Source organism: Onthophagus taurus, chromosome 1 (assembly GCF_036711975.1).
Source record: "Onthophagus taurus isolate NC chromosome 1, IU_Otau_3.0, whole genome shotgun sequence".
Taxonomy (NCBI): domain Eukaryota; kingdom Metazoa; phylum Arthropoda; class Insecta; order Coleoptera; family Scarabaeidae; genus Onthophagus; species Onthophagus taurus.
This window is the reverse complement of record NC_091966.1, coordinates 33,760,342-33,784,292: the sequence shown is the minus strand read 5'-3', so window position 1 is coordinate 33,784,292 and position 23,951 is coordinate 33,760,342. Positions and strand designations below refer to the sequence as shown.

Below are 23,951 nucleotides of genomic sequence, written 5' to 3'. Positions count from 1 at the left end.
AATTTACCTTCATTTAAATATAATAATCCAGAATATAATATTGGGATGGTTAAAATAACTAATAAAGGAAAAATGTCAATAGCAAAATGTATTGTAAATAATACAAAGGATTTTACATAATGATAAACATCGTGTAAATCTAACAAAAATAATTTTCAAAAGAGAAAAAAGGGAATGCTTTATGATTTTGTTTCGTCAATAATTACATCTAATTTTTGTTTAAATAAGTAACATATACACATATTTATGTAGCTACATACAACAAAAAAAAATTATAAAAGACTACAACAATAAATAGATTCTAGAGAGAACATACAAATAAATAATTAGTAAAAAAAATATACTGAATATTTACACTTAACCTAAATAGAACGAAACGTCACTAAATATCACATTTAAAATAAAAATTGTAATATTAAAAAAACTCTTTGTACGTTACGTAATCGAATAATTCGATCTCGGACTTGAGAAATGTGACGAACTATTCGATCTTGGACTAAAATGATCGGAACAACTCGGTCTTGGTGAAATATCACACGTTTGTAAACCAGGACTTTGATAACAAACGGCACTCGCATGTCCTGATCTTCCTGACGTTAATGGTACCCCATCCTCCCAAACATCACGAGCGGGGTCATAAACCTCCACGTTATCCAAAAAGTTTTGTCCATCATATCCACCAATCGCATAAATTTTGCAATCAAGCACTGTTACACTCAAAGCGCTCCGAGATATTTTCATTGAGGTTACAAATTCCCAAACATCGCGTTCCGTGTCATATCGTTCCACAGAATTTCTTTGTCTGGTCCCATCAAATCCACCAATAACGTAAATGAATTGGTTTATTGCAGCTACTCCTGCTCCACTTCGCGCGGTATGCATTGGGGCTATTAATGACCACTCATCGTTTTCAGGATGATAACATTCAGCTGAATTTAAACGATTTTTACCATCAAAACCACCGATTGCGTAAAGTAATCGATTTACTACTGTTACTCCAGGTGCTAAACGCTTTGTATGCATTGGTTTTACATTTGTCCATCGATCATTTTCTGGATCGTAACTAAAAAGTGTTTTTGATGAATTTCGACTCAAAAACAAATCAATTTTAAAATTTCCTTACCATTCAACACTGTTATGATATTTTAATCCTTCACTACCTCCGACGGCATATAAAAGCCCATCCATAACAGCAACTCCAACTCGATTTCTTGGTGCAGACATAGGACTACAAGGTCTCCAAGTATCTTTAATTGGATTGTATCTATCAACCCAATCGGAATCGTCATTTGTGCCTGGAGTATTGTTTCTTCCACCGACAGCATAAAAATTGCCCTAAAAAATATATTTATTTTTAACTGTGCGGAAAGGGGCTACTAGTTTAAAAACTGTGGGAATAGGGAAAGAGAGGCGGTATGTGCCAACTGCAGAGCCAGGGGGAAGGATGACAGACGCGAAATAACAGATAGAAACTGTGGGGAATACCAGATAGCGGTGGAGTTGGCGAAGAGAAGTATTAATTATGGGAACATGGAGAGAGGGTCTAAAGGAATGGAGCGGATTACCGACTGTGAGGATCTTATCAAAAAGCTAGAGTAGGGGGAGGGGGTGAAAATGGTTTTCTGGAATGTGGCGAGAATGATAAATTAAGAAGGGTAATTCTGGGAATATTTGAAGGGATTTGAGGTAATAGATATGATGGAGACATGGGTGGACGAAAGAGGGTGGGAGAAAATACAGGGGAAAATGTCGCAGCTGTATAGATAGGACTGCGTGTTTGCGGAAAAGAGGAGTAAAAAGGGCAGGGTCAGTGGAGGAATAATAACAGGAATTGCAAAGGAGCTGGAGGAGGAGACCAAAAGGACGAAGGTGTGGAGGAATAGGGGGATAGTAAAGAGACAGATCAAATTGGGGGGCCAGACGATACAGATAATCACGGTCTACAGTAGATCAATGAAGGAGGCCGTAAAAGCAATGGGGGGAAATGGCAGGGGAGGGGACGGAGAGTTACCTGATTATTGGAGGGGACATCAATGCAAGAGTGGGGGAAGAGGGGTGACGGGAGGAGCTCTGGGCGTTAGAGGGGGCACGACGGTCGAAGGATAAGGTACAAAACGGAGAAGGAAGGGAGTTGTTAGGTGGGCGGCGGAGAGGGGACGGGAGATACTGAATGGGAATAAGGAGGAAGGTGAAGAGTGGGAATACACTTATATAGGGGCAAGGGCATCAGTAATTGATTATGTGGTGGTGGATCAAGAGATGTGGGAGTGGGTGGAAGGATTTAGGGTGGAGGAGTCGGTTGAATTGGATTATTGGATCACCAACCGCTGGAGGTCGAGATAAGGGGAGCGAGGAGGGCTGGGTGCTTACAGCAGGAAAGAAAACACATGAAAGCAATCTAGTCGGAAAGAGGGATAAAGCATTTTAGGTGAAAGCTGCAAGATTGGCAACAGAGGAGAGAAATGGTGAGAGAGATAGAGGATTTGGTGAAGGTAGTCAAAGAAGCAATATTAAAGGAGTGCATGCGATGGGAAAAGCAGGGAGGCAAGAAGAAAATTGAGACAGTGGCGGAGAGGGGCGGATCAATATAGGAAAGTAAGAAAGGGGTATAAAGAAATATGCAGGAAGAAGAAGAAGGAACTGAGGGAGAGATAGGTGGACGAGATTAGGCTGGTGAGACGGGATGGGGATGTCTGAAGACACATAAATAAGATAACAAAGAGGAGAGAGGAAGTTACCACTGAGATACCTATGACGAACTAGAGGGAATACTTTATGGGGTTACTGGAGGGGAGTAAGGAAAGGCAAGGGAAAGATGAGATAACAGAAGAGGGGGTGGAGACAGTATTGGGGGGATTCAAGAAGAAAAGGCACCGGAGAAGATGGGGTCCAAAACAAGGCATCGGTGAAGGCAACGGTAGAAGTGAGGGAGAGGTTGTGGGGAAGGGAGAAGAGTTTCCGAAGGGGTGGAGGACAGCGCTCCTTCCGCCAATAGGTCCCTTGTACAAAAAGGGAAGCAAAAATACAGTGGAAAATTAAAGGGGTATTAGTTCACTGAATACGACGTACATGAGATACGCGAAGCAAGATAGATACGCGAATACTGCTTGCAAGGCTGGAAAAAGGGATAGAGGACAGGGAGCTCCTGCCAGATGATTAGGCAGGGTTTAGAAAGGGAAGGGGAGCGATAGACAAGAAGAAGAACGTTGGCTGCGAGGGCGAATAAGGTTATGGGACAGGTTTGAGGATGGGGTGACAGGATTTTTGGGAAAGATGTGGGAAAAAGGAGATTCATGTATGGGGTGGAGATATGGGGATGGAAAGAGCAAGGGCTCTTAGAAGATGTGCAGACCAGGTACTGGAGGTGGGTGTTGGGGTTGGCTAGGGAGACTCTAGGATATTTAGTTAGGGAAGAAATGAAGATAGATAAGGTGAGGGTGGAGGCGGGGAAGCGAGCGGTGCGTTTTGAGGAGAAGGTGGACGGTAAAGGGCATTGTAAAATCTTGGGGAAATGCTTCAGAGACAGATTGAAGTAAGTAAGAGGCGTTATAGGCAGCCAGAAAGGGAGGAATACTACAGGAGTGTGGGGTATTCAATGGAAGAAGTAAACGGGAAAGGAAAAGAGAGGATTGAGATGTGGAAACAACTGGAGATCAGGGAGACAGGGATATGGGAATGCAAGAGAAAAGGATGACAATAAGGGAAAGCAGGTAAAATCCAAAATATGAACATGAGGAGGAGAAAAGGCAAGGTTTAGGTGTGCGAATGAAGAAAGGGCCAAAAGATATTGGATGGAAGATGAGGTGCAGGCTGGGAGGCTCTACACCATCTGTTGGTGGAGTGTAGTGCGTTGAGGGAGGAGGTGATGGATTGACGACAGGTGTTGAGGGAGAGGACGGAGGGAAGGAAATGGATGGGGGAGGATACGTAGGGAGACAGAGAAAGGGGTAGGATTTAAATTAGTTATGGATAATATTATTTTTTGTAACATTGTAATCTTCTGGATACAAATTATTATTAATATAAATTTATCTTTAGCTTCATCATGACATAAAAAAAATACCTTCAAAAAAGCTCCTCCTAATCCAGATCTAGGTACGGTTAAATTATCCAATTGATGCCACGTTTTATCATCAACATTATAACCTTCTAAAACATTTAATGATTGTCGAAAATAACCCCCTGCTACATAAATTATTCTAGGCGTGTTTGGGGTACGTTGTTTAACGGCCGTTCGTTTATGCAACGTTAGATCTTGAAATATTTTTGATAAATACAATCTACATGCTGGTGTTTTTTTTAAAACATCGCATTTCGCAATTTGATCGTTAAGGAACTTTGGCGTTAAAAACTGACATCGAACTGCGCATAATATGTTCTCCATTTTTACGTGTCTGGTATCCTCGTCGTATTTTACCCATTTTAAAACTGCGTTGTATACTTCTTTTTCTTCTTGTACGTTCAATTCGTCTTTTTTGATCAAATTTACTAATTGAAAGGCGCTTAATTGTAAAAATTCTTCTTCGTGACATATCTATAAAAGAAAAATTTAATTTGGTATAAAAAACATTATTTGAATCTAGTAAATCAATAACAACACTTTTTTCAATTAAACTTATACTAAAAAATTACCTGACTAAAATTTCTTTCAATATACTGATTGGCTTTCCTACATAAATCATTACAACCATGTTGTTCTGCAAAATTAGCAATGCCAATAGCATTACTAGGATCCAATTGTTGTTCCAAAAAATCACAGCATGCTTGAATCACGTTCGTAACCTGAAGCAAAATTCTGCAAATCATTTTTTAATGTTACAAGACCGTCGATAGAGTTCCTTTTAATTTTTTTTGAGGAACATTAATGAATAACGTTACCTGAAACATCGTCGCGGCAGGTAAAAGTTGACACACAGTGTTTTCCGTTACTCGTATCCTTCCGGTGTACATAAAATGTATCAGTCGGTTCATTGCCGTCGGCGAAACCCCTTGGAGTTTCACCCGTTTCATTTCCGATTCTTTTAAACCTCCCGTGAACATTGCTTTAAAATAAGGACTAGCTGCCGCTAAAACTACTCGATGAACGTGAAATAATTCTGTTCCTACTTCTAAAATTACATCTGTTAACATTTGATGGCCACGCATCATGTCCATCGCCTGAAAAAAATCATAAAAACATCAGATTAATGAATAACCTTAAGGATATTTAAGTTGATTTAATGATAAATGATTGATTTAATGATAAATGTGATCATCTTAAACAAGTAAAGAACCACTTTGCACGTTGGAAACCAAAAATCATTTTTATGAATTCTATGCGCACTTTTACACGTCTTTCGGGGCTTTCCAGTTCCGCCAGTTTTCCTCCAACATAAATCTTAATGTGATATATCACCTAGGGTTGCATGTATAATGTTCTCAGTGACTGGAGATTTGGCCAATGGTGATCTTTCATTCATTATTAACAATTGCTGGTATTAGTGGTATGGTTATCTACAAGTTCAACAATGCTACAATAACCGGAAGAAGACGACACTTTCTACAAAATCCGATTATGACATTAATTGATGGTCATCTTCGTCTTATATAGGTATATAGAATAAAAGAAATGGTAGGACAGAAAGAGCCATCACAAATCTTGTCTACTTCTAACTAAAGTAATTTTTTTGTCCGGTAGAAAAAACATAAACGTAAGAAAAAAAAAAGAAAAGCAATATTAATTTTATAAACACCTTGGTGATACAAAAAAAAACTAAAAAATTTGATATTGAATGGTATTTTAGAAAAACAAACAGTCTCTTCTTGAGATCTTGACCCAGAAATAGAGAGTGCAACTTTATAATGCTTTGGTGTTGCCTATATTTAATTATAGTAACATAATTGATCCTTCTTGTGTTTTCCTGGAGATACAAGCAAAACTAAGAGTATGCTAAGAGTAACTGAAATGAAAACGTTGCGAACTATCTTAGAAAAGTAGATCACAGGGTATATAATATTATAATATTATATATATAATATTAGAATTAAAACCATTAGGAAGAACATCCAACAGATGGAACACCACACACGTTAGCACGAGCAGGATAGCTGAAATGAAGACATGTTAACTAACCTCTCTCTGCAAAATTTTCAATCTTAGCTTTACTTACTCTATGATTAACATGAATAATTGGCTATTTGGCTTCTTGAAAACATATATTAAAAGATGTGATTTATTTAATTGGACTGTAAAAAATCGCATTCATTCACGGCCACATTGAAGATAAGAAACCCATTTATGTTAAGAATTTAGGCCACGAATATCTACTAAAATCGGAATTTACGCACTGCAAGATAAAAATGGTGTAATCAAATTGTTTGCAAAATATTTTTTAAATAAAGTTTGCTAATTGCAGATAGGAGATTAATTTAACTCATGATACTTCGCATAAGAACATTTAATGTCGAAAATAACCAATTTGCACGTAATTTTATCAACAAACAGAAAATATTTTTCGTTCATGTTATTCATATCTATAATGTATTAACAGTATAAGCAAATATGGTTAGATAGCTCTGGACCACCACTATCATTAGTTATGATTAGGGATATTATTAGTACAAAATCACAGTATATATAACAGACAGTACTCTCACTCAGTGGCGGCACGTTTGATGTGGCGAATTGATTTTCAATGACCTCGAAGCCATTATTCTGGCATAAAACACAACAGGTCCGCATTAAAAATATTTAAAACGTCGAAAATATTAAATTAAAAAAGTTATTCGCAATTAAATTTATGAACTGATAAAAACATTAGTTATTGAGTTATATATTATATAAGTAATAACGTCATTATTTATAATATTTGATATTTTATTTTAATCTTTACACTTGTCGTTACGGCTCTGCACAAAAACAAACCTCACAGACACACTGGCGATTAGCAAGATTTAAACCAGCGTAATGGCCGCTCGCCTGCGTAATGAGGGCTGCGCATATCTTCCCGCCAAACCGAGTGAGAGTACTGTCTGTTATATATACTGTGACAAAATTTAACTTAACCTCAATTCATCCTATATGATGACTAACTATATAGACTTATCCTAGAAATAAGAAGTACTTTAGACAGAATTACAATCAACTGCTAGATCGAAAATATAATGAGAATTACTACGAATGTAGATTTCACCAATTTTGTCAATATTTAACAGGTTTTGAAGAAAGTCATTTCCTACAAAGGATGAACTGGATCCATGACAAGGAAGATAACCATAATCGCCAAAAGCACCAAGGAATGCTATGAACAATGGAAACCAAAAGATTCCTAATGAACATCGGTTTAAAGCAACTGCTTCCACAAATTCGCAACAAATTATGAGCCTTAAGTTTCGTTGGTTCGATCATGAAGGCAATATCTGGAACCTTGGATACTGAAGACGCTATGAGATACAACTATACCATAGAAAACTAACCAAAACTCAGAAAGATGTTCAACGTAATCGAAAAAATATACAAAATACTTAAACCATAAGGAAAAATCAAGTCATTCTTAAATCACGGTTGTTACTTAAGACAAGCTATTAAGAACATTATACGATATTAGCTCTTGAAACAAACTGAAGAGCGAACAACCTCAATGATATGATATGATAGATCAATCAATTGTTCACGGTAAAAATCTTTGCGAAAATGTAACCTATCATTTTACAATAATTCGAAAAATGCAAAGCGTATCGCAAAAACACCAAATACAAGTTTTTCCCAGTTCTACAAATTATCAACAAGACACACGTTGTTGAAAACAACATACGTCCATAAACAGATTGATAGATGTTTGGTTAAAGGTTAAAGTAGAACGTTATCTCTGTAAAACCAGTAGTAAACATATCAACAATGGAAAGTCTTGCGAGTATTGTTTATTACGACATCAATACAATAGAAATAAATTTAACCAAATTGTCTTAAGAAACACCCCGTCTACACTGACAACAGTTACTATTAACATAGAACACAAGATAATTCAATGTGGAGGGAGGAAAGAGGATATAACAATAGCAAGAACGCATGGAAGCACATGGTACCAATATTCGTAATCGACTCTTCCGCTTGAACCACACCAATTTAACGAACACGTATCAAGAACTGTCTCATTAGGAGATCGAGAATATCAAATTAGGCGGCATCTAGTATGCTCTACTAAATAACTCAAAGAATCAATTGCCATCGTTCACGACTCTTCAATCGTGAATCACTTGTGTGCTTAATTATTGTTGGGGCTATATTTTACCTAATTCGCTCAAGTAAGAAAAACCACAAAGAAGACAAGGAAATATCCATAACTAAAACTACAGAGGGAAGACCTCGCCACCCCCGGTTCCTGTCTTCACACTGAATAGAGATAACATAATTCAACGAGTAGCTGGATTGGCAATCTCTGGTGAGATAAGCACAACGCCAACTCTAGCAATTGATGTTCTGCTTGACCTATCTCCTTTGCATGTGTATATCGAGTGGCTAGAACTACAATCTACAGATTTAAGCAACATGCTCAAAACTGTTACAATATGTCGTAACAATGGGCTGCGGAAGACAATATAAGTACTGATATTGTGCTATCAATGACGTCAGATTTAACGGGATCACTATCAGTGATTAATGCTCGATACCAGATTGTACTGGCTGAACGGCAGTCCTGGATCAGAAATGAAAATTCTCTGGCAGATATTTGATTGTTCACAAATGGATCAAAAACGCCGGAAGGGGTCGTGGCAAGAGTATACTGCCAGATACTTCGAATTAAGCAAGCTTACAGCCTGGGAATGTACTGCACTTTTGGCTCTCAGTTTATCTCCCCCAAAGGATCTGAATGGCTTTACACCGAGCAAGGTACTAATGTTCGTTAAGAGTTGGTTGGTCCACCTACCCGATATGTAATTTATATAAATGTAAAATGTACATAATTCAACACCGATTCCCGGGGAAATTGTTGAAAAGTGTTATCAAGTAATCACAATCACAAATTTTTCAGGCTCAATTTTTTACCATTGCTTTCAGCGAACGGATAAACCGTTTATGTTTATTGAGATTTTTTTACTTAAACGTCATTGAGAGACTAAAATAAGTTTTGTAATAAAGGAAAATTTAAAAAATGTATTAGAAAATTAAATAAGACGTATATTGAGTTGCCTATCTTTACGTTGATAAGAAAATATTACGGAATTTAGAAATAATAAAGTTTAAATAAGAACTCTAAACTCATTGATTTTATTTTATTTTGAATTGCATTGAGTAATTTTTTTTTAAATTCCTAGAATATCGATAAAAACAATAATAATGTTTCTTCTATAAATCACCGTACGATTATCAACACTGACTTGCACAGCAATGCAAAATCCCCTGCATTATTTCCTGACAACCAATAATTCTTAAATTGTTACCAATTTTTTTGAACAAATTTAAAATTAGATTGATTGTTATAGTTTCAATAACTAATTTGTAATTAATTGTATCAATTAAGTTATTTTTTTACGAACAATAATATCTACGCGACATTTCTCACATAACCATTTTATTTAAAACATTTTAAAATTGTCAAACGCAAAAAATCGTTACTGATAATCTCATTTTAACATATTTGCAAGTCACTTCATGGCATAATCTCAAACGAAGGTCATCGGAACCAAGCACGTACCATGAGTAGAGATGAAACGATTCTTTATTTTATATTTACTCGGAAACTTTTTATTTTAAACTTACCCTCATCGCATCTTTGATATACTCGAACATACTAAAACTCATGTCCCCAATTTCCGAGTTACAGCCACCGCTTGATTTACTATTTCCTTTTCTTGGACTGGACGCCGAACAAGTGGACGTAGAATCGTTTGTGATGTAAGGAAAATCTTCCTCAATGTCCATATTTAAACTGGAATGAAAAATTGATTTTGTTTAGCTAGGATTTTGTTCTATTAAAACCGCTTAAAATCGATAAGAATTTTTGTAATCGTTTTTAATTCACTTCCCGAGACACAATTAATCGAAATAAGCGAGATTTTATTATTAATCGAATTTAGTGACGCAAAAACCGATAGTAAAACTCAATTCAAGCGATAATTATTTAAATGTTAAAATTCTTTTTATTATACAATTGAAAATTACTTATGAATTAAGTTTAATAAGTACCTATTTCTCATTTTAATCGCATCAACTACTTCAAGTTTTAATTTCGACTACCAAAATCACTTCACATTCAAAAACTACACTGTGTATACTGTGTACGAGTACACCACATACTATACAAAAAAAAGTGGACTTTTGATAAATTTTTATCAACGCTGCAAAAAAATGTAATCGTAACGTTTATTTTCAATCACTTTTAAATTTACAAAACAAAGAAATTGATGTAAATCGGCTAAATATTACTTCATGCATACGATATTAATTAAACACGAACACTAGCTTTGCAGTGTTGTTTCTCGGTATCTCTTTGTATATCATTTCGGATAACAGGTTTCGTGAATAAAATGCATAGTCACGATTGATAACGCAAAATGATTTTGTTTTTTATTATTTCAAAACTATGTTTAATATCGACCTTAAAATAAAAAATAAAAACTTAATATAAAAAATTAACAACAAAAAAAAATTGTGGCTAAAACCGTTTTGTCAACGTCACACAAAAAATTGATTATTTATTTAAGATATTAGCGTTGATTATCAACCAAAGTAAGGTTGGTTATGGTTTCGCCGAAATATCATTTAGATAAAACGTACAAAAAAATCGTTTTTCAAATTACCGGATTAGTTTGAACAATAATTCAATTAATAATGTTACGTAAAACTCGTTTTTTTTCTCCTATCTAAAAAAAAGAAACTTTGTCGAGTCATGTTGATTGTAATTTGGTGTTTTATTGTTATTATGTACTTTGAAACGTTTTATTTTATTATTTTTTTTTAAATAGGGTATTTGCGTTATTTTGATTTGTTTATTACACATTTGTTAGCAATATAAATCATTAAATTTATCTCCTTTTATTATCGTTTCTTCGTAAATTGAAATATTTCAAAATCTATTTTCAAATTTATTTTAAGCCATGTACAGGGTCTGTCATAACGAACTGAGTTTATACACTGCCTCAATAAAGTCTCCGTACAAATTAAATTTAAAAACTTCTACAAAAAAAATTTAAAGAAAAACTTGTTAGGTTTATTTCCAAATTGAACGCTTTTGGGATTTATACAAAAATAAATACAAAAAGAAAGTGTAAATTCTACGCACAACATGTCTCCGTACAACCTCACAAAAATTTTAAAAACCACATAATAATTCTTAACAATTAGCGGGATAGTCCTTACTCTTGATAACTGCTTCTAATCTTCTCGGCATTGACGCCACCAATTTTGGGGTAACAACAGGATCTATTTTGCCCCATTATTCCCTTATTATCGCTTTTAATTCGTGGTGTTGTCATATTACTGCACTGACGAACGCGCTTTTTTACAATTTTACTAATTTCACCTAGTGATTTCCCATCTTTTCGTAAGCTTAACAATCAAATTTCGAATGCTTTGCGAAAATTTAACAAAAATAACGAAGTAAGGGTCCATTTCTGGAATAAACGGAATATTTTTGCTGAAAGGAACTCCTTGGATAAACCCTGCATGCAAATTTTCACAAAAATAGTGCCAGTAGTTTACCATATACATATAGACTCAGCTCGTCGTGACAGAACCTGTACATTTTTTTATATACTATTAAAAAAAAACACCTATAAATGTAATAAAATTAATTCAATTTTCTAAAATAAAATTTAATTCCATTTCCACAAAAAATACTTAAGATTAATCGAAAGTATCGTTAGATTTATGTACTATTGGTAATGAAGTGATAAAATGAAATGGTAATACAAATTTTGATAGTGTATTTAAATTAAGCAATGCAGTTTGGATACTTCATGTCCGGTTATGAGTATATACACTGAGAATTCGATGATTGTGCGAATTTAGCCAGTAAAACATTATCAGTACATAATGTGCATAAAAAAACTCGTTGCGTTAAAAATAGTAAGAATCAACTGCTAAATATAATAGGAAGCAATAAAATCTTAATAATATCTTTCCGTCATTAAATAAACCTGAATCTTTGAAAATTCCATGAAAAATAACTTTAAAAGTATCATTTAAATTTAATTATCTTAAATATTTTACCATTATCGCAACTATGACAACGCAGAATTTAGTTCTAGAAATCTCTTTTCCAATTGACAAAGTGTATTTAAAAAAAGGTATTTAAAAAAATTTATTACAATCATAATTAATAATTATGTATGATTTATATGTATAATATGTGTGATATTTTTCAAATGAGATATTAGTTACTGGAAGTAAATAATGCATTGACGCATTATTTTTTGCGCTAAATAATAACTGTAAAAAATCGTTTAATTCCATTCGTTTCATAATTTTATCACGCATTGTGTAAATGACTAACCAACCATACAGACAACTTCAATTTTATAAAATGACCAAGCAATTTGTAATATTTGTTTGTTGACTTCAAGTTTTAGCATCATATTAAACAACGTATATAAATATTATCCTTAATTAAATTTGCAAGTAGAGTAGAACATGATAATTTTTAATTAATGTCAGGAACAATACAAAAACAAATTATACGTGACAAAATTTGTAGAAAATATTGAGAGATTTCACTGTAAAGGGAAATCTGGAATTTTGCTGTTAACACCATCTTACTTCCATAACGTAGAAATATAACAAATTTCATCTCTAACCAGAATCACGATCATGTTATACGTAACTTGTCATAACAAGTGTTTTGAAACGGTTAAGTTTTTAAGATGACCTTATCCTGCGAAAAATGTAATAATACTCGTATTAACAGCAACCCGTTAATACAATGCTATGTTTAGTTGAAATAAGAAATTGCAAAATTTTGTGAATACCAAATTCAAAGTAGTAAAAAGTGTTCGATGGTGTCGCTGTTAAAACCAAGTCTATCATACAAGTACTACAAAAAGGTATGTATTGCTGAAATTAACTCAAAAACAGTATAATTCCTGAATTATAACCGGAGTTCGTTATAACCGAAGCTGTTTCTATAATACTTGATTCGTTATAAGCAAATTTATTAATATTAGGTTATACAGAAACATTTTCTAGTTATAAACGAGTGCGTTATAACCGGAGTGTACTGTAACGATTTAGATATCCCTAAGAAAGAGTATATCTATCTAGTTTAGAAAAGGATCAATAAGTAGCTAAGAATTTTACATGAAAGATGAAATAAAAGATTTGAGCATCAGTGCCAAGTTCATCGACGAGCTAACCATGGATTACGCATTAGTGACTATTAGAACTAATACTCAAGTGTGTAGCTACCTAAATGTACTGTATTCAAAATATCAAGTTTAAAATTTGTATTATTTATAAAACTATTGTCATCACTAAACGTAAAAACATAAACCATACGCCACTCTTAACACGTAAACAGTTAATAAAGCTAATTTTTAGATCGTAGATTGAGCAATTATAGTTGTTCCTATATCTGTCTTAGGTGAAACCATAGAAATTTGCTAATACTAGAACTGTAGTAGACAGTTATTAACCTAGAAAGAAAGCTTTGTTTCATTCTAAATCATTTATAGCACTATTAAACACTAACATAAGTTGAACAATTTGATTCAAAACATATTCAATTAGTAGTAATTTGTACGATCTCTGAATATTTTAAGAAATATTTTATGTATATGAAACATTATGAAACACATTAGTGCCACTACAAAATTAAACACTTTAATTTATTTTATTAGCTATATCTTAAAACTTAACCACTTTAATAACCTTCCTTATACGGGTTGTCGTAAGTACTTAAAGTTCTTTACAGTTATGGTTAGCGCCACGATTACTGTTAAAATCGATATCCTAACCCGGCTATAAAAAGGATACTTGAATTTAGAATTTACTGCAGATTAGGTTGGAGATTACGTTTCGGAGTGAATAGGTCATGGTAACACCAATGTTTGTATCGTCAGCAGGATGCATTATTCGGAGAAAATTGCAAACATTAGAAATGTATGTATAGTATAAATATAGTTATAATGTGTTGTTGTGGTCGATCCAGTGGCAGACTTCTGCCGACAGGAGACTACGACAACGCATTGAAGATGCCAGGTGAGATGTTGGCGAAACGTCTGCCCCTTTCCAAAGGGAATCAACAGGAAGAACGGACGAAATTTCAGACTGACCACAACAACACATACTTCTCCATCTGTGAAGTACTACGCATTACCATAGTCATAATATAGTTAATATAAATATATATAAATAAATAATAATAAGTATAGTTCAATTACTCCCAGCATATACTGTAGCTTACTGATCAAGAAGATGTTGGCAATGTACAAAAATACAAAGTCAAATTTAAATAAATCTAATGACATTCAAGTATGATTTTGAACTACAACAATATAGAAGAGCAGTCCTGCAATATAGCAGGAGGTAGAAAGCAGAACGTGTCACGTTGTACCAAAACAACCTTCCAACATTTCGTTAGGTAGAAGCAACGCCGCAGATTATATCATGGACCATACGGAACCAAGACGAGTAACAGAGAAGACGTTTGGTGTACATTACCAGAAATAAAGATTCTTAGTTGATTAGGAATCTTTTAATAGATATTGCAAAAACATAACAATGATCTACATGAGAATTCAAAGGAGACATTTAAAGAGGGAGAATACCACAAACAGTAAGAAGTTGCAAAAAATAAACAACAAAATAATATTTAAAACAAGACAGATTATGCATGTGCTTATTTTAAAGATTATGCAATAGAATTAATCAGCAGGTGTTCAAAAAGAGGATATTAGTATACAATCATTGCTCCTCAAAAACTCCTACAAGATAGCTATAAGCAAATGAATCATAACACGCTGAGATAAAAAAAAATATAATCTAGGAAGAAACAAAATAAAGAAAATCATACATAGGCAAAGTATATTTTATTTATTTTTCAAGTTAATGTACTTTTCCTCGTCAGATTACAAAAGTTACAAGAATTCTTTTAATTTTGATTTAATAGCTATTTCGTTAACGTTGCTAATTGGTTAAAAATTGCCTTAACTTGAAACATCTTCGATATAAAAGACCTGTATTAATGGCTTATTAGGGTTGTGTCTAATATATGCATTAATAGTCGAAAAACATGTTATTTTATAAATAATCAATAAGAGAGTACGTGTGGTTAAAATAAATTTTTATTAATACAAAAAAATACATTCGTTGTCTTTGTAAAAATGTACAGTATGAATATAAATATAAACCCATATGGTCAACAAAGGCGAGCTTTTAATAAATCCTACAATTCGGGTTAATGAACCTCAAGAAGTTTGAAACTAAATTACAGCTTTGTCCAATGATTTCATGAAGACTGTCGGGGCTTGTTTACATCGACATTGAACTTAACTCCGCTGGTGGTCGAAAGCTACTACGCCACTCTAACCACAAGAAACTGCTCTATCAAAAATTTTCGAAACCATCATCGTGGGTATAGTATTTGAGTTGAGTTTTATCCAAGACTTGCAAAGTTACAAACCTACCTTTGATTAAAGAGAACTGCTAAAACGAGAAAATATGATAGAGTATTAAAAGCTTCTCACCATATTATACCCAAGGACTGGACGGTATCATATCTGGCCTTTTACAAAGTTTTTTACATAGATCTCGTTTTAGCGATCTAAATCTTATCTTATTAGGAGTGGAAATCTATCCCAAGTGAAGTCCACATCGTCGGCTTTTCAAGTAGTGAGCAGTTTTGTCAGTAGGACTGTGGTTGGGTCATTAATGTTATATATTACAGGTGCATTGCGGATTACCTCTACCTCTTATTAAATATAAATCTTATTAAACACTGTCGTATTCGTGCCGAGCTTATCAAAACCATCATAATGGAAAGTTTAAAGACTGGTAAGATAGAATAAAGGATTCCAGCTTACTAAGAAACCATCATAAGCTTTAGCAAAATCGCTATATGTGTTATGTGTTGTTACGGTACTCGGTGCTAGTTCATAACTTAAACTGGTAACCCTCTGAATGCTCCACTTTTCAAGACCTCGGAATAAGACATCAATCTGAATTGCGGATAGCGTTAAGAAGACACCTTTGAGTGATATAAATCGGCTTTCATAATCTTAGACCCGTTGGAGCTTAACTAAAGTTTAATTTAAGAAAACTTTTCTATAACTTTAGAAAATACCGGTAAAATTCTAATTGGCCACAGATCCTGCAACTGACAAACCCTACTACTTTTAGGAACAGGTGTACCAAGAGTCTTGCATTAATGTATTAATCTTGTTTGGTCATCCAAGTCAGGATGACTGGTGAGTTGGCATGTTGCTACGTGACATTTTGCTGCTACAGTTTATTTTGGAATTATATCTTGGAAATTAGACCGTTACTCGTAATAAGCATATCACAACGTCATGCTTCTTTCAGTTACATTGCTGCGTGAATATTAATAATAGGGTTGTATATTAATTAATTGTGAGTTTACAAAAAAGAATGGTATTCAAACGAAGCTGTTGGTCGAAATGAGAAAATTTGTTACCAGTTCTGATAATCACCGGCGAGATAAATGCAAGAATACGCCCTAACTTATCTGCACTCAATAATACTTTAAAATCTCATCACTATGAGAAGAAAACTTTGTAAAATTGACGTGGAAATAAGGAGTTAACAAAAAATTATCAATAATTAAAGTTACTTACCTTAAATCTTCATCATCAGAAAAACTTTCTTCATCAGAATAATTATCACACTTCCAATTTGGGAATTTCATGTTATTATGATTTTTACAACCGATTAACTAAGTGAAAAAATTTCTTTTTCAAGATTTGAAAGCACCACACCCCTTACCAAATTTATTGTAGTGTTAATGCTTCCCTAACAAAAGTAGATAACTAACTACGCTGACACCAGGTACTAGGCTTATCGTTTAACTTCTCAAATATCATCATACATTGCTAAATCGTAAAACCCCCTCCTATTACTCCTCCCAAAAAAAGTATCCTCAACAAAGTATAAAGTGTACTCCAATTATCATTGTCCCCATACTGCCGTTACGATAACCCGAATATAAGGTGCAATAAAAAAATTAATTCAAAATTAAAAATGTTGATTAATAAAGTGAACAATGTTAGGTGTGTTCAAGTTGATTAAAAAAATTTATTGTTATAAAATTTAATTGTTCATTAGTCTCGGTCACGTTTTTAATGATGATTTTGTTGCATTCATTTCAAAGATCAAAGATTGAAATGCGAAAACTACGACAATACTGATAACATTGATAACGGGAGCCGTCACGTGACAAAACATTAGTATTAAAAACATTAATAATAGGGACGAAAGTGACGATGCATATTTTGCAATTAAATATCAACTCGATTTTAACAATTTATAACGGATATAAACATTTTTATGGAAAATGATGCTAACTTAATGATATAATTTGACTTCGTATATATCTTTTTAACATTATAAAAACAGTTTTTTTTAATATTTTCAACATTGTTGTAACCTATATCTTATCTGAATAAATAAATTTAAAAAAAAATTTAAGAAATTTGTTCCGGATAAATCTCGATTTAATCCCTGTGATACCTTTTTATCGTAAGCCGTTTATTAATCTCTCAGAACATGCAAAATCATGTAAAGCATTTTTTTTATAACAATTTTACTTGTAATCGTTGAAGCGATGAAAACACGTTTGAGGTTATGTCATTAAAATCGAATTTTTTTTCTCATTTCTTACCTGCACTTAACTTCCAAAAAATGCACGTATCAACAATTCGTTGTCTTATCACTTATCACTAACACGACTGACGCATATTGTTCGAAATCTATTTAATTTTAATTTAAAACCGTTTAACTGTCATTTTTCTACGGGGCCCAATTTCGAAGTTTTGAATCGTACCCAACAGATGGATGCACCTAACTTCTTGTCATCTTGACTTGACAACCAACGATTTAATAAAACATGGAGATATCAACTTTTTATTTCCCATCCTTATCTAATAACACATATAAGCTATCATCCATCTTTATCAAAATCACGATTTTATAAAAATAACTACGATGATTTTAAAATCTATTATTTTAGAAATGAGATCATCTGTCAAATCAGAACCTAAACTTTAAAAAAATGGGTCTTTTTGGAAAATCGCCTGAAAGAAATCCAAAAGATTTGGTTTGATTATGATAACAGTTATTAGCGGGTAGATTTAAATGTAATAAATCAAATTTTAGGTTAACGAATGGACGCATAAATTGAGGAAAGAAGGTTATCAACTTGATAGGCAAATTAGAGGTTTGTTCTAAACCTAATTTATTTATTAAAAAATAAAAACTTTGTATTTATTCTTCAGCAATTCAAAGAGAGGAAGACAAAGTTAAGCGATCGTTAAAAGAAGCCGCAAAAAAAAATGATAAAGATACCGCTTTAATATTGGCAAAAGAAGTTTTACGAGCCAGAAAAGCCATCACTAAAATTTATACATCAAAAGCTCACATAAATTCAGTTCAACTACAAATGAAAGGTCAATTAGGTAATTATAGAATAAATTCACACTTCAAATTAAAAATTAATTAAAAAAAATATTGTCTTAGCTACTTTACGCGTTGCGGGGTCATTATCGAAATCAACGGAAGTGATGCAAGCGATGCAACAATTAGTTAGAATGCCGGAAGTTGCACACACAATGCAAGAAATGTCAAAAGAAATGATGAAAGCTGGAATAATAGAAGAAATGTTAGATGAAACATTCGAAAATATGGAAGACACCGAAGAAATGGAAGAGGCGGCGCAATCTGAAATTGATAAAGTTTTATTTGAAATTACTGAAGGTAAACTTGGGGAAGCTCCGGTTCCACCTGAAGAAGGAGCTGAAAAAGAGAAACCTGTCGTTGTTGAAGCTGAAGATGAAGAAGAATTGGTTGAAATGCAATCACGATTAGCTGCTTTGAAATCATAAAAAATATAAAAGCCTTTAAAATGTTTATGAAAGCTATACAATTCACTTTGCCTTTGTTAAAGTGTGATTTATATTGTGTATTTGAGATATGATGTGAAAAGTTTTTTTGATGCAAATGGCTTTTTTAAACATTTCTTAACTTATTTTTTAAGTATTATTATTATTAATAATTAACGTGATTAATTTCTGCTGTAATAATTTGTTAAGTATGCACATAAGGTCTAATTTATAATGAATCATGTCAATGTTGCATTACGAAAAGTTAGTTTACTTAAAGTTGTAGATAAATATTTAATAAATTATGGAAAAAGTTTTAATAAATGTTTCAATAAATAATATTAAAAACAATTTAAAATTGTATAAAAATAATTTTAAAGAACCAAAATTTAACGCAAAAGGACGTTAATATACAAATGTTTAAAAATATTTAAATGATGTTTTGATAATGATATGTTTTGTATATCAATTCGAAAAGTGATTTTATTATGAAAATAAGGAGGAGATTGACGTAGTACGTCACAACATAATCAACCACCCCATATGTATGCGAAATTCTATCATATTTCACCAAATATAAAATGAAGACTTGTATTTTGAATGCGACATATCATTGTCAATATTTATGTTGTTGGAGCATATAGTAATTGTTATAAAGCAACTTTAAAGTAGAATATGAGAATTAATCAAGCTTGGTAATATGGTTTTTATAGTTGAAATGAAATATTATATTTATAATGATATAATAATATTTATAATGAAATATTATATTTGTGATAACCTCTAATTATAACCTAAAGGAAATTAAGCCCAAATTGTCGATCATTTCAAAAATTTATTTCCCTAAAACTAAAAGCGATTTTTCAAAACGGCTTGTTGCATTAAAAAGAGAATATTTTAATTAATAATTGGTGATATTTCTACAAGGAACCTTCAAGAAATGAATTTTATAGCGAATTTTTTGATGAAAATTGCAACATCGAAGATTTTATCAAAACTTCAAATATTGTTTTTTCAAAAACTAATAGTTATTTTTCAAAACGTGTTGGTTCATTGGAAAGAGGACACTTTTATTATTATTTTGAGAAATTTTCATACCTATATTCCAAAAAATCGATTTTATACGAATTATTAAAGATTAATCGGCGAAAATTGCAAAATTCGAAAAAATTGGCGATTATTTCAAAAATTTATTTCTCAAGTACTAAAAGTGATTTTTCAAAACGGCCTTTGGCATTAAAAAAAGAATACTTTAATTAATAATTGGTGACATTTCCACAAGGATCCTTCAATAATTAATTTTATAGCGAATTTTGAAAGTTATCGATGAATATTGTAACATTGACAATTTTATCAAAACTTTAAATATTATTTTCCCAAAAACTAAAAGTTATTTTTCAAAATGGGTTGGTTCATTGGAAAGAAGACACTTTTATTAACACTTTGGGATATTTTCATACTCATATTAAAAGAACTGGATTTTATACGAATTTTTAAAACTTAATCGGCGAAAATTGCAAAATACGAAAATTTTATAAAAAAAAAAAAATATTTTCTCAAAAACGAATAGTTATTTTTCAAAACGTGTTAGGTCATTGGAAAAAGGACACTTTTATTAACATTTTGGGAAATTTTCACACTCATATTCCAAAAAATCGATTTTATACGAATTATTAAAATTTAATCGGTGGAAATTGCAAAATTCGAAAAAATTGTCGATTATTTCAAAAATTTATTTCTCAAGTACTAAAAGTGATGTTTCAAAACGGCTTTTTGCATTAAAAAGAGGATACTTTAATTAATAATTGGTGATATTTCCACAAGGATCCTTCAAGAAATGAATTTTATAGCGAATTTTGAAACTTATCGATCAAAATTGCAACATCAAAAATTTTATCAAAACTTCAAATATTGTTTTCTCAAAAACTAAAAGTTATTTTTCAAAACGTGTTAGTTCATTGGAAAAAGGACACTTTTATTAACACTTTAGGAAATTTTCATACTCATATTCCAAAAAATCGATTTTATACGAATTATTAAAATTGCAATTCGACGGAAATTGCAAAATTCGAAAAAATTGTCGTTTATTTCAAAAATTTATTTCTCAAGTACTGAAAGTGATTTTTCAAAACGGCTTTTTGCATTAAAACGAGGATACTTTAAATAATAATCGAAAGTGATAACAGACAGTTCTGTTAGTAATGAATGTGATGATGAATGCAACAAGAGATTTGACACTTGATTTGAAAAGACTCCAACACCTAAAAGAGATATTAATTCCTGTGAATGGTGGAGTAGTAAGTAATGGGTTTTTAATATCCGGCCAATGCCGGATATTTGGTAACTATCCGGTATCTGACCGGATTTTAAAAAATTGCCGGATAGGCCGGATATCCGTTCCACCACTACACCTAACCCTCGATTTACATGGTAGATATGTTCCTGGGAAATTCACTAAATATAAAGGAACAAAAAAATAATATCTTAGCTATAACGACCTCACACAAACATTATACACCCATTGTGCAATAACTAAATTATCTCTTAATTCCTAAACAAAACACTTCCCATAACATAAACTCCAAGTTTATTTACGATAAGTGAAATATGCTTCATTTTGGTGAAGATGAACATAGCTGTTTTCTGAGGGGTCAATGATTTTAGATGAAGATTTGAATAAATTTGTAAAGTTACTTATCTTGTTTAACCAATTTTAAAAATACCTATCAAAATTCTGAAATGAGTTGAACCTAAAACTATAAAATTCTCCAAAAGACTTAATTCAGGGTACTTAAAGCTTTCAAAGAGAAATGTGAAGCCACGTCATTGATTCGTGACAACCCAGAGCGCAAACAATACGGCAAGAAGAATGTTCTACTTCGTCACGAGAGCCTTCGTAGACGACCGATGCGTGGTTTATTTAATACACTTATAATTAAGGAATATTAATATAAATGACAGTCGTACTTAACGATGAAATAATTTTATTTTTTGGTTTCTTTTTCGGCTTATATTGCCATTTTCAGGAAACCACGTTATTGCGATTTACGTTTTTAAAAAACCATAATAATTTTACTTTTCTTTTTCTCCTATTATTTGTGTTTATTTTACAATATTTCTTGTCTTTATTTAACAAATATTGTGTGTAATCCAACTTATTATTATAAACTTTCACCTTGTGATTGACCTAACTGACTTCACCTCGTGAAGATTTATAATAATAAGTTGAATTACACACAAGATTTGTTAAATAAAGACAAGGAATATTGTAAAATAAACACAAATAATAGGAGAAAAAAAGAAGAGAGAAGAAAATATGATGATGACAAAGAATCTAAGCACAACCATTTTTTATAATTGTTTGGATTCTTGCTCGACTTTTGCCAACAGTTTTAGCTATTTCACCATATGATTTTCATTCATTTCTTAACTTTATTATTAAATGGCGAACTTCAACCGATATTTCTTTTCTTTCCATATTATTTTAAATTAACTAGAAACTATAACATAATCTTTTTAAACATAAAATAACTTAAATATTAATTAGAAATGTCTGTGTAAGCTCTTTTGATCAAATGCCTAACTGAATGTTGACTTTTGTGACGTTTTGGTTTATTTGTGAGTATTCAATTTTTTGCTCTGTCTATGGAGCACTTGATTTAGTTTTATTTTATGTGGTATGGTCGTCAATAAACACAAGTAGTTTTAGATGTAATACAAAGATGAATTTAATGGTCTTTATTGCGGTACGCTATTTTAGGTGGTATATGTAGACTTTTGTGACTAACTGTAAATATTAGATTTATTATTTATTAGATTTGATCATCTTTTTCACCAAATACGTAAACACATAGATCTGCTAGGGTACGAACACTTCCGTTTTTTATAATGTACGTTCAAACCGTAAAGTAGTTGCAGTAACTTACACACCCTCTTTTATTCTCCTTGCTGAATAAACATTTCCAGCTACTCCATGTACACCTTATCTTTCAGTTTTTCTTGTACATAAGCCAAAATTATATCCATTTGATGAAAATCTCTGTATATCTATAAACAAGGATTCCGATGTTGGTAACCTAACCTATAAATTTAAAACGCTGTCAAAAATAAGAAAAATCATTCAAGGTCATTTGGTGACATTTAAAATGCTCCTCTGAATTTAAAAATAATAATATATAAAAGAAATAATAATCGCGGCACTACTAATATATATTAATAAATTTTTAAATAAATTAACAACGATTTTTATAATTAAACCATTTTTTACAATAATAAATTTTCATTCTACGTTTAGATGGCGCTGGTATTTGTAGTTGTCAAGTTAAATTTAAAATAAATTGTTTATTTAAATCAATAACTTAAAAAATATAAATTATATATAAATAGTGAGTTTGAATAAAAAAAAATTATATGTATTTAAAAATTTATTAAAATTATAAATTAATTCAAATAATTAATTCAATTAGCTCAAAAAAAAATCCATCGAAATCATATTTAGACGTCAATTAAACATTACATCACTCAGTTCATTCATTAAAATCATCTCATTGATTCCTTGAATCAATCGACGAATCAAATCATCGTTTTTAAACCACGTCACGTTTTAATTCACCATTGCGGTGTGTTACATCAATTAATTTGCATTAATGAACAAATTAATCAATAATTAATTTATTAAATATCGAATAAATTTTTTTTGGACTTCCAAAAATGACTCATATCCTTTTTTAAAAGCATGACTAAACTTGATTTTTTATACTATATTTATATAAATAAATTTTAAATGTTTTTTTATATTGTATATATTAAAAAGTGAATTGTTAGAAAAGGAAACGTCTCTTAAAACTCACTCACCGTTTTCGTTTCGTTCCGTTCGGCTACAGTCCTGTTCTCATCAATGAAATGACGTAATCGTTTGTTGATTG

The 23,951-nt window shown here is 32.0% G+C and overlaps 2 protein-coding genes across 5 annotated transcripts; one reads left to right on the top strand and one right to left on the bottom strand.

Moving 5' to 3' along the window:
- Nucleotides 1-283: 283 nt before the first annotated feature.
- On the bottom strand, nucleotides 284-23,903 carry LOC111417255 (kelch like ECH associated protein 1). Of its 4 annotated transcripts, none has more exons than XM_071200165.1 (7): nucleotides 23,881-23,903; nucleotides 9,740-9,908; nucleotides 4,879-5,157; nucleotides 4,633-4,782; nucleotides 4,064-4,534; nucleotides 1,124-1,335; nucleotides 284-1,063 (listed from the first exon to the last, which is right to left on the bottom strand). In XM_071200165.1, the coding sequence occupies exons 2-7, from the start codon at nucleotides 9,899-9,901 to the stop codon at nucleotides 436-438; spliced, it is 1,902 nt and encodes a 633-aa protein (XP_071056266.1). In that variant the 5' UTR covers nucleotides 9,902-9,908; nucleotides 23,881-23,903; the 3' UTR covers nucleotides 284-435. The 4 variants fall into 4 exon arrangements, with proteins under 4 accessions (XP_071056266.1, XP_022905247.1, XP_022905245.1 ...); XM_023049479.2 differs by lacking the exon at nucleotides 23,881-23,903 and adding an exon at nucleotides 17,811-17,977; XM_023049477.2 differs by lacking the exon at nucleotides 23,881-23,903 and adding an exon at nucleotides 16,768-16,999.
- Nucleotides 18,140-19,122, top strand: LOC111417250 (vacuolar protein sorting 24). The gene is made up of 4 exons (XM_023049471.2): nucleotides 18,140-18,245; nucleotides 18,305-18,365; nucleotides 18,424-18,603; nucleotides 18,665-19,122. The coding sequence occupies exons 1-4, from the start codon at nucleotides 18,201-18,203 to the stop codon at nucleotides 19,027-19,029; spliced, it is 651 nt and encodes a 216-aa protein (XP_022905239.1). The 5' UTR covers nucleotides 18,140-18,200; the 3' UTR covers nucleotides 19,030-19,122.
- Nucleotides 23,904-23,951: the final 48 nt, after the last annotated feature.